Below are 15,257 nucleotides of genomic sequence, written 5' to 3'. Positions count from 1 at the left end.
GTGTCCTGCTGCAGGGAGAGCACCAGTGTCCCTCCCTCCTGCAAGAGGCCCGGCCATCACCAAGGCAGGGCTCCACCCGCGGCCCTCACTCACCCAGCAGGAGGAAACGCGATAATGGGGAGCTACAGAATTACAGGGGACGCCGGGGAAGGCCAGGGAGGGACAGATGCCCCCGCACCCCACCAGCCTGGCCCTCGGGGAGCAGCCCTCCCTCGCAAGGCTGGGGAAAAGGCGGAAAATAGATTTTGTTTTTCCACCGTGTGCCGGGTATTTATAGACCAGGCCGCAGCGGGAGTTTCCATCCGGGTCACCCAAACAGAACTGGACCGAGAGCTTCTCCAGCCCCAACCTGGAGCGTTTCTAGGTTGGGTCAACCTCCCCGGGGCACGGCACCGGGCTGGGCCTGGGGTGGGCAGAGGGGCAGGGCTGAGGGAGAGGAGGAGGGTGCAGCCTTTTGGGCAGAGGCTGTGCCCTGGCCCCGCGAGGGGATCAATGTAAGTCGATATTAATTGATGACGCTGCCCGTGACGAAGGTGATGGAGCCGGGGCTGGAAATAGGACGCTCATCTCTGCCATCCCCACAGCTAATTGGGCTCATTTCTCACCCTGGGCAGCTCGGCCCTGCCCGGGACCTGGTGGCATCTTCATCATCTCAGCCAGAGCTCAGATGACTTGCACGCAAGCTCCCCCCACCCCTCAGCTCAGATGGGTCCCCCCAGATGTCCCCGAGAGCACCTGTACTCCGCGATCCAGACGCCCTGTGTGCTGACCCTTGTCTAGCTTTCTGAGGAAGGGTCTAGCCGACTCGGAAGGGGAAGCCCACTGGGCAGCTAACCTGGGGACCCAAAGACACCCCCCCCCCCCCACATAAGTACCCCGTTTCCTGAGTGCCCAGGGGCTTCCTGAGACCCGGTGCCTCCCCCCCACTTAGTCACCCCCACCTAATCTGAAGGGCGCTTCCTGCAGGACCTGCCAGGCCCCCAAAGCTCAAGCTGGGCAGCCGATTCCTCCTAGAAATGGACCGCTGTGGGCAGGGGGTTACCTCCGCCTGGAAGCCCTCCACCAGGATGGCGACGAGCAGGTTAAAGAGCACGTAGTTGCCGAAGGTCATGAGGGCGATGAAGTAGAGGGCAGCCCAGGACGACGTGGAGGCCATGCCGTTGTAGAGCACCTTGTTCCAGTCCTCCTGGGTCAGGATCTGGGGGCAGAGGGCGGGAGTCAGGGCGCTGACCAGGGTCCCCCCACCACCCCTGCCCACCCTGCCATGTTTCCCTCGCACCTGAAAGACGGTGACGATGGCCCAGAGCAGGGAGTCAAAATTCTTCCGGTCCGGTAGCGTGTCCCCGTCCCGCTCGGATGCAAATTTGCAGCCGAAGAGATGCATGCCCAGGATGCTGAAGACACAGGAGCCACGAGACGGGCTCAGCCCCAGCAGCCCCGCCCCCGAGGCCCTTCCCCGCGGGCGCCCACCCTCACCTGAAGATGAAGATGAAGAGCATGAGCAGCATGCAGAAGGTGGCCACGTTGTCCATGGTCTTCATGAGCACCACGAGCTGCCGCTGCAGCGCCGGCAGGAAGCGCACCAGCTTCAGCACCCGCATCAGGCGGAAGGTCCGCAGCACCGACAGGCCGCCCCCCTGCTGGCCCACGATCTCCCACACACTGCAAGGGGGGCGGGGAGCCTGAGCCGGCGGCACACCCACCCTCCGCCTGCCCCGCCCTTTACGAGGGGCCAGCAGCACCCGGGGGCCTGGACCGGCTGGCACAGCCCTCCCCACCCTCCCTGCCAGGCCAGAGGTCACACAGCCTGGCCGTGGACCGCCCTCTCCCTCAATCGGCCAATGCAACAGCATCAAGTTATGGAATATTCGCTTTGTTCTCTTCTAATGAAATCTAACGCCAATTCCAAAAAGCAATAAAGCAGTCCTCCTGGCTCCTGGCTTGAGGGGATGGAGCGCTTTCCCGAGGTCTTGGAAACCCTAAAGCAAGCTGTCGGCGTCTGAGATGGTTTCCCAAGCACTTTGCAAGCAGGGATGGCTGGCTGGGCCTCTGACCTCCTCCAACTCCTCTCCAAGGCCAACGCCCCAGTCCTCACCCACCCGGGCCTGCGTGGGGGTGAGGACAGGAAGTAGAAGTGGGGAGAGGAGACTGCAGAGGGGCTTGGCCCCAAGAGAGGTGAGGCCAAGACCCTCCTGAGCAGGGTAGGACCGAGGGACAGGGTGGAGTGGAGCATGGGGGGACAGAGAGTCCCCACCTGGGGGAGCGGCAGGGCCTGTGGGTCAGTGGGACCCCTGGAACAGGCTGCGTGGCTCCTCGCCCCAAGCCGCCCCATGGACGCTCTTCAGGCAAGAGGCAGTGCGGGGGCGGTCATACCTGATGACAACAATGACGCCATCGAAGATGTTGTAGGGGTTCTTGATGTAGCCAAAGGGACCGTACACGAGCAGCTTCAGCAGCATCTCCAGGGCAAAGAGGCTGGTGAAGACGATGTTGCTGATCTCCAGGGCGTTGGTGAGTTCCTCGGGCTGCAGGGCAGGGCGGGCATGAAGCACCCGTGGCTTGTCCCTGAGCCCCTCACCCCAGTCCCCCCGAACACGGGACCATAGGAGCAGGAACGGAAAGCCGGGGGAGGGGGCCAGGGCGGTTCTGGATGTTCAGGCTTATGGGGAACACCCTCCCCCAAAAGGGTCCGTGAGGAAATGCACTGAGGGGCAGCCGTCACATGCAACCCTCGGCCCCCCCAACCCCCACCATTCCCAGCTCTGGGTCTCAGATCCTGGGGCCTGCCCTGTGGGCTCTGCCCACCTCCTGCTGGCAGCTCTCAGAGCCATCGGTCCTGTGCTGCCAGGTCAGTCCAGCGAGCCCAGGCCAGCGGCGCAAGGATGCTGGCCCGGGCCACACGATGACTGCCAAGGCCTCACACGCATACCAGTCACACAGCCACAGGCTCAGGCACACGTGCTCCACAGTTCCTCTGTGGGCTTGGCAGCCTTCTCCTGGACAACTACTGGCTACCCTGCTTCCTTCCAGACAACGCACCAACAAACGTCACACGCAAACACACACATGCACACAAACATGCTGATACCAAGAAGGGTTGTCACAGATAAGGAGGTTTCTGAAGCTGCTACCTGAGACTAGGACACCTCGGCTAATTCTGTCCACTCACTGTGTGACCTTCAGGAATGAGGACCAAGGACTCATCCCAAAGATGTCACCAGAACTAACGACAAACCATCTCATCTGCTTTCCCAGCTCACTAGTCACCACCCCCCGTTCCTCCTCTTTTCAATATTAAGGGCTTACTGCATGCCTAGAATGGCACCAGGTACAGAAGGGGCTGCACAAACATGCCAGCTATGCCCTCGGCCTCCCGGGAGCTCAGCAGCTAGCCGGAAGCAAGTTGTACACACACAACACAGCTGAGTGACCGCCAGAGGCCGGAGATGCTTCAGTGGCAAACTAAATGACCCAGACAGTAAATCCAGGAGTTCGGGGGCAGAAGGTGCGGGAAGAACACGCTGGGAAAGCCTTCGTCGGCAGCCAGCATTTGACATGAACTCTGAAGGGTGAGTGGGGTCTCTCCAAGCAGAGGGGAGGGAAGGCATCCCAGGTCCAGCACAAGAAACCAGCCCTTTGCCCGGCCGGTGTGGCTCCGTGGTTGAGCATCAATCTATGAACCAGGAGGTCACGGTTCAATTCCCAGTCAGGGCACATGCCCAGGTTGTGGGCTCGATCCCCCATGGGGGGAGTGTAGGAGGCAGTCGATCAATGATTCTCTCTCATCATTGATGTTTCTATCTTTCTCTCCTTCTCCCTTCCTCTCTGAAATCAATAAAAAAGTATTTTTTAAAGAGAGAGAGAGAGAGAAAGGGAGGGGTGTGGCTGAGCTGGAGGTCCGGGTGGAGGTGATTGGTTCAGCAGAGCCCACTGCCCATCGGGTGGGGTGTTTGACCATTCAAAAGCCCAAGCTCCATGGCAGCCACTTGAGAATAATAAATAAATAAGCCGATGAAGCCCCTCGTCCATCAGACACCTCACCCTGTTTACCTGGCTGCTTCATCTGGCCGGCTGTCCAGGTAGGTCACCCAAGCATGGAGCCAGGCCCTGGACGCCACCAAATGGGTCCTACTGGCCCCAATCCGTGTGACCAGCCTGGGAGGAAGCGGGGGTGGGGGGGGGGGAGAGCGGAGAATTGGGAGGAAAGGCCTCTTACTGCCAGGCGCGGCACGTTTGAGGGTCCGTGGCTGCTCAGGAAGAGAGAAGCTCTCAACTGGGCATGCGCTCTCTCCAAAGGCAGGCCTGGGGGGCAGAGCCAGGGTCAGCAGGCAGGGCCGAGAGCCAGCTGCCCAGAGAGTGAGTGGCTGTCACAGGGGCCGGTGTGGCACGGAGCCCGTGGCTCCTGTAGATCTGAATCGAGTCTTTCCTCCCCAGACTGCAAGTGGGGGCAGGAGAGGGCACCACCACCTGACCTCGTGAACGGGGTCACAGAGAGACAGGACCTTTGGTCACTGCCTGTGAGCGCGGAGCAGGTGGTGGGGAGGGGCTTATGTCAGGACAGATAAAGCCCAGGGCGCAGAGCCCTCCTGAGAGAGTGGATCCCCGACTCTGTGCTCCCAAGTCCAGTCTCCCAGGAAGCTGTGATCGGCGAGCCTGCCTCCCTGTCAGTCTGCCACCTGCCCAGTTGTTCGCCCTTGGAATGGATAGAGATGAGGAGCATAGACCACGCAGGGGCAATATTTTGCGGGTCCCCAGGCTCGTGTGTCTCACCTCATGCCGTCCACACATCATGTCCTAACAGCGGTCACACCAGGGGTTTGCAGATGAACAAAAGAAGTCAAGAAGATGGCGAATGACAGGTTCAAAGTCACAGGGCGGGGAGAACCAGGGAGGGTGCCCAACCCACCTCACTCTGACTCCAATAAATACCAAGCAGGACCCAAACCCAATGTGGTGACAGTGACAGGCCTGTGAATCAGATACACAGATGGACTGAATATATTATGTATCTTCTAATGTACATAAAGTTATATTTCACATGGACACAGATGTATGAATAAAGAACAAGTTGAGCCCAGGCAGGGTGGCTCAGTGGTTGAACGTCAACCTATGAACCAGGAGGTCACGGTTTGATTCCCCATCAGGGCACATGCGGGCTCGGTCCCAGAGTGGAGCGTGCAGGAGGCAGCCGAGCAATGATTCTCTCTCATCATTGATGTTTCTCTCCCTCTCTCTCCCTCTCCTTTCCTCTCTGAAATCAATAGAAATATATTTTAAAAAAAGAACAAGTTGATTTGAAAAACGTAACTGAAGTACACTATGTACATAGAGCAAATACGTTATACCTCAACAATAAAAATGAACACAGCTTTTTTAAATAGCTGAACACCCTGTCGTCTTCGTTATCATGTATTTACTCAGTCAGTGAGCCCTAAAAGTACAACTACTACCAGGCGTGTGGAGGGGGGATGTTTTCATCATGTCCTAACATTATCCCTGGGGTAGAGACAGTCTGTACCCGGTGTTCATTGACACACACAGACACACACACACATACACACACACGCTCACAAACCAACTCAGAGCCTCATCAGAAGGATGGTGCAGGGCTCCCCCAAGGCCTACATGATGAATCCTTGTCGGGGTGGGGGGTGGGGGCAGAAAAGCCTAAAGCCTCCACCTCATCCCTCCAGGCAGCTCAGGGACTGGAGAAGCAGGTGGGGAGGAGGGCCGGGCACTCTCCCTCAGCCCGTCCTCTCTCCCCTCCACACACTCACTGGGCACACGTAGGGGCAATGCCTATCCTATCCCAGGACCCTGGGATCCCCCATGATCCATGGGAAAAAAGCCCTCCTCCCCCAGACATCCTGGTCTGTCCAAGTTACTAAATCGGAGGCTGGGAACCGTCTGCAAATGCAGGACGAGGGCGCAGAGACACAATCTTAGCAACAGAGTGGCCCCAGGGACCAGAGCCCTGATCCTGGGCCGCCGCAGCGGCGGAGCGGTGGGGAGGTAGCCAACTTCTGCTAGCACCCTCCCCTCCCCAGGCCCGCAGGGCTACTACCTTCCTCCCAGAGGTCACTTCCTCCCGGCCTCCTCACGGCCGGCTCCGAAAGGTGTGGTCATTGAAAGGAGCTCGCTTAGGTGCAGGGCTAGGTCCGGCCATGCTTTTCTCTGCATCTTTCCACGCTGCCCAGCCCCCCATAGAGCCCATGCCCTGATGTTATCCCTGGGGCAGATGCACGCAAGCCCGTCAGCTCTCCCCGTGGCCAGGAAGTCCTTTCTCAGGTCTAGACTGCATCCTCCCCGCCAATGCACAGAGGTCAAGGCCCAGGAAGCGCTTTGGTGAGTTGAGGCCAGGCAGCCCGAGCTTCTCCCACCCAGAGGTCCCAGGTCTTCTCTGGGCTGACGCTAACTGTACGTCCCCCATCTCCCATGTCCCAACACCTTCCCTCCCTCAGCCTGTCACCTGAGAGCAGCTGTGGCCCCAGGTAAGCCGTACATACTTCCCAGCACCAGGTCTCCCCTGACACCCCACAGCAGCTCCATCAAGGAACCCTTAACGTGCCCACAGTGTGCACAACACTGGTGATGCAAGGTGGGATTGGACCCGAGCACAGGAGGCCTGCCGACTCTGGGACTGTCTACCTGTGTGACCTGGGGCAAGTCCCTTAACCTCTCTGATCCCTAGCGGCCTCTTCTGTTAAACAGGGTAACACCGCCTCATGGCGAGGCTGCCTTGCAGAACACAGATCAAGCCGGTGAACACATCCAGCCGAGAGCCACGCTCAAGTGGCCCCGTGGGCACCGACCGTGGAAGTGGGCCTCACACGTGGCAGGACAGAGTGCCTGCGGGGCTGTAACTAAGCACCAGGAGCACCCAGAGCTCCAACCCCGCCGAGGGCAGTGGGCCAGCGGGGAGGAGCAGGCGGCAGGAGAGCGGCCATGGAGGACATGCCCAGCTGGGAGCAGTGTGAGCCAAGGTGCAGAGGAGAGAAGGGCCGGGCATACCGGGGACCAAGAGTTAAGTGGTCTGCCTGGGTCGGAGCGGGGAGGGGCCCATGGCGGACAAGGCTGCAGGGTCAGCAGGGCCAGGCCCTATGACTCCGCTCCACGCCACAGGCTGGACTTGCCTCTGGGCACATGCTGCCATTGAGGCTGCCGGGGGTGGGGGTGGGGGAGGGAGGAGATGTGCAAAGCGGTGTATTAAGAAGATTAATCTGGCTGCAGTGGTGGCAGCGTGCGGATGGCGCGGAGAGCTGGAGAGACAGAGACCAATTAGGGGAGACTGCAGAGGTCCAGGCAGGAGGCCTGAGAGCAGGCTCGGCAGAGAGTGACATGCCTACTACAGAGAAGGTTCCAGAGGGTGGACAAGCCAGGCGAGAGCCTAGTGGGGGCCTGCGTGAGTCACCCCAGCACTGCCAAAGTGCCACTCCCTCCCCTAGCTCCCCAGCTCCCTGCTCCACTGACCCGGAAATCTCTGCTCCCCAGTTCTGACTCTCCAGCTCACCTCACCTCTGCTTTTGACAGCCCGGCCTGCTGCCCCCACACACCCAGGAGAGGTGTTGCCAGGGGCCCACAGGGAGGGGGTAAGGGTCACTGGGTCGGTGGGACCCCCTCCCTCCTCTTCCTCCTCCTTCAAGGAGGTGTGGGAAGTCAGGAGACACCTGTGTGGCGGGAGGTTTCCAGGAAACGCCACGGGCTTCAGCGTGGAGATGTGGCCTTGCTGTCCGCCATCCCCCTGGAAGCTCTCCAGCTGGGAACCGTGCCAGCTGGAATGTCACTGTGCCCCTGTGCCTCCTCCGAGGGGGTGGGGAGGCGTTAGCCCTTCCCCACGTCGCCCACGAGCTCCTTGAAGCCACCCCAAGTCAATACACACGCGAAGGGGGCTCAGGCACCTCCAGGGCTCACTCATCTGGGAGACAGCCAACCCAAAGCCCCTTCGACTTAAAACGCTGGCGCTGTGGCCCCCGCCCCTCACCTGCCAGCACAACCTCGCAGCCCAGAGCCCAGCGGACCGTTTAAAGCTGCCCTCATGCTGCAGGCCTTAGAGGGGTGCGGTCCTGCCCAGCCCAGCCCGGGCAAGGCCCCACTCCCGCCGCCTCTCCGCTGCGGCTGTCTAATTGCTGAGCGTTGCTAGAGTCACCAACCTCTGCTGACTGGACGGCGATGCCCTGCTGGGGGCCCCAAGGCTGCTGCGCACCTTTATTCGCCGCCTTCTATCGCTGACTGTCCATCCCTCTCCTCCAAGAAGCTGCCCCAAACCTCTCCCTCCCCTCAGCCCCCATCCCCACTCCCGACCTGGCTCCTCTTCCTTCCCTCCCCCACACAGCGCTGGTCCACAGCCTCCTCCTCTCTCTGCCCCTCCTGGCAGGGCGCCAGCTGCTCCTCCACCTGCATTTCCACCTCACTCCCATCCCTCAGGCTCCCCTGGGTCCCATTCCAGTCCATCGTTTATCCCTGGTTCCTGATGCCTCCAATCGCCTTTCCCCTGCCTAAAAGCAGAGCCTTCCTGTGAATCCGGGCCCATCCACGCCTAGACCACGGGGCCTACCTCGCCAGCGCTCTCCAAGGCCCCTCTCCCAGCCCTCCTCTTAGCGGAGGCCCTGCCTGAGCAGCGTCTGAGCCAGTGGCCACCCCTCCTGCCTGCTGCCCAGCCTGCCCGGACTTCCCTGACCCCGTGCTGCTGGCCACCTCCTGCCCTCCAGGGCTGCCTGTCTCCTCTCAGGCCAACATTCTTGAGTGGAGTCTAAGCCCACTCCCTCCCCTTGTCTCCTCCTTCCCCCTCCCCCCCATCTCCCCGACTCCCACCTCTCCAGCTGTCACTGGGTGTAGAGGACACTAAACAATCTCCCCCCAAGAGCTTGGCTCCTCACCCCGAGAGCCAGCCTGTCTGAGAGCCTTCCCGGGGTGGCCCTCGGCCAGCTCAAAGGCAGCACGTCCAAAACAAACCCTCTCACCTCCTCTCCCAAACCTGTCCTTCCCTGCATTCCCGGCTCCCTCACTGTCCAGGATTGTGTCTTGGAACCTGGGAGTTATCTAGGATTCAGGCCTGCCCTCCCTCCCTCCAGCAGCAGGGGCCAGCTGCAGACCCTGCCCGTGGGATGGCTGTTCCCCGACCCCTCGCTCTCCTTTCCACCACCAGACGTGGGGCCCTCATGGTCTCTGATCTGAACGACAGAAATAGCCTCCGGCCGCTCCCCCAGCCCAGCCCACACCTCCTGGAATCTCAGGCTTCCTTCAACTCTGCTGGGCTCGCATCACTGCTGCTCAGACACCTCGGGGTGGGGGTGGGAGGCAATACGTCTGTCCTTCAGAGTGCCCGAGGCCACCCTGCGCACTTCCCGGCCAGGCTGCCAGAACTCACCCTCCGCCTCCCCCCTGGACCTCTCAGCTCCTATCCCCCTTAGAGTTCAAAAGCCACCTCCTTCATGAAGCCCTTCCAAACCCCCCCACCTGGGTATAAGCATCTCTCTCTGTCCCCAGAAGCCTCCTTACAGCGTTTGGCCTCATCGCCCGTGAAGCAGAATGACTTTTCCGCCAGAACTTAAGTCTCGGGGGTGCTTCTGGCTCTGCCCCGCCCCTGCCGTTCTATTATTCTATCCCGGTGTGCTGTGCGCAGGAAGTGCCCCCGCATTGGCTGAACCGGGGGAGCCCAGAGCCAGAGGACGCTGAAAAGCACGTGGGCGCCGCTTTAGTTGGCCATTTCCTTACAGCACCCTTCTCCCTCCCACGTAGGGAGAGCCTTTGAAAGTCTGGGGCCTGGGCAGCAAAGTCCTGCTTGCACCCCAGCCCCAGCTCCTCAGCCAGGGCTCCTCTGCCTGGGAGCTCCAAGGAGCAGGCTTGGAATGGAAGGTGTCCACAAAAACCCTTGTTCTCTGAGGCCCCAGCTGGGGTGCCTAGGCATGTATGTGACTTCTGGGGAGAGGGTCCCCGGCTTTCAGCAGAATCCGAAAAGTGTCTGTGAATCTTCTCAAAAGTCCACATCTGGACTCCCCGCCACCCCCGCTCCCTTCACCTTGAACAGCCGATCTCACTCACTTATAAATAGAAACCCTCTCTGGACATGTATCTAGAGTGACAGGACGGGCCCATGACAGTCGGAGCCACGAGCAGAGTCATCTCCTGCCCTGTCCTCCCCTGGCCTCAAAGGCCACCATCTCTGGACCCTCCCTCGCTCCCCTCTGTTGCCCAGGAGACCACTGGGCCGCACGCCCTTCCCCGATTCCCACACACTGTTGCCTCTTTTCTGGAATATGAGGCGAGCCCCGGCCCAGAGCAACCCACAGCCCAGAAGGGAATGATGAGGAAGCTCCTGTGTCCCCGAGACCTCGGCCTGGCACCTCCCTCCGCGCCCGCCTCCTGGAGCGGCCTTGCCCCAGTGCAGACCCAGGCAGAGACAGGTCCTGGGAGACAACCTCTCTTCTGAGCTCCAGCCACCTGCTGGATAGATACCGGGGTGTCCTATGGGCACCTCCTATGCATCGTCCTCCAGCCCAAATCTGCTCAAGCCCCAGTGCACCACCCCAAGCAGGAATCCGGATGCTGTCCATGCTGCCTCCTCTCCCAAATATCCGACCGGTGTTGAGTCCTGCAGGTGCAGCCACCCGCCAGCTCTCCTAGCCCTCTCCTCCCATCTCCAGGGACAGAGATGTATGAACCGCCCGGACCATGGCAGCAGCCCTCTTGTCAGCCTCCCTGCCTCCTGTCCCCGCTCCCTCCCTTCCCCACAAGGCTTCCATGAACACAAACCTGCTCATATTATTGACCTGCCTCAAACCTTTGTTGGAAACCTATCACCTTCAGAATAAAATCCAAACTCCATCTCTGCCTCTCAGGACCTGGCCTTCAATTTTTCCCAAACCCATCTCTTATCATTTGCCCATCTCAGCCCCTACCCAGTGCCTTGAACTCCTCATAAACCACTCCATTTTGGTGCCTGGTATCTCTGGCCCTTGCCCACACTGTGCCCACCCCTCCCCCTTCACCACTACATCCCAGTCTTTCTTCAAACTCAGCTCCAAGGTCATGTCCTACATGGAGCCCTCCCGGAATTCTTTTCCCAGTCTGGGTCACGGGTTGTGCCTCTGTGCCTCCCTCACCGAGCTCGTACTAATCAAGCAAATGTGACTATTTACTCGTTGGTGACCTCTTTGCGAGGAAGGATGAAGTGCCGCAGGCCCAGGGGTGTGCTGGAGCCACCTCCCACCAGCTCAGGAGAACCAGTTGTGCACAGCTCTTCCCAGCTCCGCACTCAGTGACTTCATGATGGCAGCTTCAAATTGGCCTCGGTGGGAGCATTTACACCATGGTAATTGGCACATGCTACAACACTACAAATCAGAACTTCTTTTTCTTTCTCTTTGTAAGGGCTGACTGTTAAACATTTATCAGTAGGCCACTGCTTAGGCCCAACTTTGACACACAAAAAAATGTGTGTGCAATGGACGGACGCATGGGAAATTCACAGTAAGTTCCTTGCTCCACGTACTGCCCCCTAGTGGATGGGGCACCCAGATGCTCACTCCCCATCTCCTCAGTGTCCGGTCCTTATCATCCTCACCAGTCCCCTTTGGACAGACCAGTCCTGTCAGTCCTCCACCAGCTGGTGGGTTAAGGGGTTGGGGAAGGAGGGCAGTGTGGACAGCATGGGGCCTCCCTTGGGTAGGGTGGGGTAAGACAACCTGGGTTCTTCCTCAGTCAAGATGTTGGGAGAGAGAGAGGCAGAAGAGGCCTCGCCATCCCCAGCAGGAACGCTGGACGATGGGCAAGTAGGTGCCAGTGGAGAGGACAGGCCTGGGAGGGCAGCGGCACCTGGCAGGGGAGAGGGCTGGCTCCTCCCCCAGGGAAGCACAGCAACACCCTCTGCAGCGCCCCCCAGCCTGATCAATACCAGGACTGATGGACACGATCACCTCATTACGCGCTCTGCAGGGGAACCAGGAGCCTGTGTCAGCATCTGCTGCCGCTCTCCCTGCTGTCGCGCTCAGCCTCTCTCCTTCCTCTGCAAGGCTCCATCCGAGCCCGTCTCCCATCCCTGCCCTGTCTGCCCTGGTCTGTCATCTGTTTCTGGGTCTTGGTCTCTGTCTTTGGCTCCCTCTCCATATCTCTCTGTCTCTGTCACATGTCTCTGTGACTCCATCTGCTCCTGTCTCCTCCCCCCTGAGTCTCTATCCCCCCTTACAACTCTGTCCCTCTGGTCTCTGTCTTCCTATCTTGTATTCGCCTCTCTCCCCGGGCTTCCTCTTGTCCTCTGTGCCCCGTCTCTCCACCTCAGTCTCCCCCTTTCTCTCTCAGTGTCTCTTCCGCTGTGTTTCCATCTAGATCTCTGTCTCTCTGCGTGTCTCCGTCCCCCACCCCCTGTGTCTCTGTCTCTCGGCCCCCACGTCTCCTCACTTCCCTCCCTGCCCACCTACCCCCCACCAGCCTGCTCAGGCTCCGGGGCCCAGATGGCGGGATGTTCACGCCGCAGTGCCTGCAAGCACAGGGCCATGGCTGCGTCTGGGACTTCTCGCCACCCCCGGTCCCTAGGCCTGCCCGGCAGTCAGTCATCTGGCCAGCCTGCTGGGGACTCCCACTCACCCCTATGGGGCTCTCAGCAGCCAGGTACCGGAACAAACTCCTCCCTGGAGCAGACACCGTGCCACCACCGAGTGGGGACTCCCTGCCAGCGAGGGCTTGGGGGGCCATCCCCTGCTTTCCTCAGGAACTTGGGCAAGGCGATGCTGAGACACCCCTGACCGATCGCTGCTCCTTTCTCCCCAAGTGGGTGTCCTTCTTGACGTATAACCGAAAGCCCTCTTGCTGCGCCTTCATCTGCCCTCCGTCTCTGTGACTCAGCTTCTTCCTAGTGCAAAGCCTCCACCAGCAGCATCCGGCTGGGCAGAGACTGCTGGGCACATTGCCCCTAAGGAAGGCACGGAGGAGGTGACCCCTGGGGGTGGAGGGAGAGGAGGTTGAGGTTCAAGCTCCGGGAGCTGGGATAAAGGGAGGTCAGGAGCTGCCACCACCTGGGGCCCAGCAGCAGAAGGTGCTGCCCCCACCAGCCTGGAATAGCAGCGCAGCTCTCCTCGGGAGGCTGGCGGAGCGGGCAAGTGCCCACACCGCATGCCCCGTGCGCCCAGACGCTACACGCCCACCACGGTGGGTGCCACACTCCCCTCCTGCTGGCACCGCAGCCGGCGTCCTTCCTGCCCCCTCTGCCTCTCTCCTCCGCAGGGAAGAGCTCCAGCAGAGCCGGCTGGGGTGGGGGGCGCTGAGGCAAGCAGAAGGGATGCCCAGGTGTGTGATGGTGATGGGGGGGAGGTTGGGGGTTGGGCACACCTGGCTGGACAGGGTGACTGGGGTAAGAGCTGAGTGCTCACAACACTCAGAGGTCAGCGGGGTGAGGGAGGTGGCTTCCAGTCTCCTGAAAAATGAACACCTCATGTTTTCCCAGCCCCAGCTTGGACCTACGCTCCCCAGCCATACCCGAGACCCCTCCTTCCTCCCTCCTCTGTGGACGCTGGCAAGCCAGACCCAGACCCCGGCTCAGAGCTGCCCTACCCCTTCCCACGTATGCCCTGTCCACACCTCTGGCCCCTACATGCCCCTACCCACAACTAGGGGGGCTGGGCAAGCGCATGGCCTTGGTGCCACACCAGGGACAGCCAGGTCCTGGTGACCCAGTTCCCGCCCTGAGCCCCAGGAAGGCAAGAAACACCCAGGAGAGAAGAGCGCAGCCGGGCCTGTGGACGGCAGCACCTGCTGGCTGCCTCCTCCTTTTAGAAGAACCAGCCAGGGGGTGACCTGGAAGGCCACCTGGGGGGAAGGACGGCTTTCTGGAAGGAACCTTGTAGGGGAGGCAGCCAGACCTGGTTGTGAGGCCCCCTGGTGCCTACTCCCACCCCCAGGAAGGGTGAGAGGTGGGGGTCCGGGGGTCCCCCAGGCCACTCTTTCTGTCCTTGCACAGCTCTGAGCGCGAGGGCAGCCTCCTCCCCTCAGCCCAGATTCCTCTGCTTGCAGCCGTCGCCCACAAAACAAGCCTGCTCCCTCTTCCACACCATGGCCCTTCAGACATCTGAGACAGCTCGCCTGCCCCTGCTGAGCCTCCTTTTCTCCCGACTTCCACATCCCGGTTCTTAGAATGATTCCTCAAACGCGACGGTTTCAAGTCCCCTCACCACGTTAAGGTCCTCTCATCCACACAGCACCCCGCTCACAGCAAGGCTCCCAGAACAGAGGCCAGGCCCGGGTGGCCTTGGCTCCATCCAGGCGCAGCCACCAGCCCTCCACCCCTCACCCCTACCTACACCCCTACCTGCTTCTAGTCCATCGTGATCCTAATTATGAGTCAGGTGAACGCTAGGGGGATCCCCCAACCCCTCCCCTCCCCCCATATCTTCTCCAAAGACCCAAATCTCTTCCAGGGACTTGTCGCTCCAAAGAGGCCTTGCCCACAGCTGGTGCTCGTCACACACTCACATCCTTCAAAGCCTGACTCCCCTGGGAAGCCGTCCCAGGAAGCACACACCCGGCTCAGACCCTGCCCCTGCCCCGGCAACTCCCAGACTCAGACACTGCGTGACATTCACTGGTTTTCACCCTCCAACGCGTCCCCACGCGCTGCTGCGTCTCCCCCGTCCTTCCTGCCACGCAGGCTAGCAGCGCGGAGAGGCGGCTGAACACAGCAGGTGGGAGGGGAGGGAGGCAGAGGGTCCCCAGCCCCAGGGACCCTCGGGCCCTGGCCCTACCTGCTCGTGGTACTCGATGCCCATGCTGAGCGTGTTGACCAGGATGGCAATCATGATGCCCCGACCAAAGTACTTGCTGTCCACAATCTTCCGGAAGGTGTCACAGATCAGCCTCCAGAAGGCCAGCACGGAGCTGGGCTCCACGTCCAGCCCCAGGCTTCGTCGCCGCCGACTCGGGGGGTCCCGGAGTTCGCCGTGCGGGGCGTCCTGTGTGAACTCATAAACCGCCTCGCTGTCTGAGTCAGGCATCTCGTGGCCGGCGGGCTCCACCTCCCCTGCCCCAGCCCGGGCACAGTAGGGGCAGCTGTCGGGGCCACAGGCTCCTCGGTCTGCCTTCAAGCAAGGGCTGGAGATCTTGCAAGAGCTTTGGCAGGTGCCTGAGACAGGAGGGCAGAGGTTAGAGGCTCCGGGGTTTCTTAGCTGGGGTGGCCCTTCCCTCAGAGGGTGGATGAAATGAGTGGGGAGCATGGGGTTGTTACAATGATGGGGTGCTGGGCACTCAGTGGACCAGGGATGCTGAATGCC

At 60.7% G+C, this 15,257-nt stretch overlaps 1 protein-coding gene across 11 annotated transcripts in view; it reads right to left on the bottom strand.

Moving 5' to 3' along the window:
* Positions 1 to 15,257, bottom strand: part of CACNA1G (calcium voltage-gated channel subunit alpha1 G) — a 63,403-nt gene that overhangs the window by 30,538 nt on the left and 17,608 nt on the right. For all 11 annotated transcript variants that reach the window (XM_079797821.1, XM_079797819.1, XM_079797825.1 and 8 more), the window contains exons 9-13: positions 14,733 to 15,109; positions 2,374 to 2,525; positions 1,477 to 1,662; positions 1,280 to 1,394; positions 1,043 to 1,198 (exon numbers count right to left, since the gene is read on the bottom strand). In XM_079797821.1, coding sequence (XP_079653947.1) covers positions 1,043 to 1,198; positions 1,280 to 1,394; positions 1,477 to 1,662; positions 2,374 to 2,525; positions 14,733 to 15,109 — 986 coding nt within the window. The remainder of the gene's footprint in view (positions 1 to 1,042; positions 1,199 to 1,279; positions 1,395 to 1,476; positions 1,663 to 2,373; positions 2,526 to 14,732; positions 15,110 to 15,257) is intronic.

The sequence above is a fragment of the Cnephaeus nilssonii genome, assembly GCF_951640355.1.
Source record: "Cnephaeus nilssonii genome assembly, chromosome: 19".
Taxonomy (NCBI): Eukaryota; Metazoa; Chordata; class Mammalia; order Chiroptera; family Vespertilionidae; genus Cnephaeus; species Cnephaeus nilssonii.
Note: the sequence above shows the minus strand (reverse complement) of the source record. Positions and strands in the feature narration are given on the sequence as shown.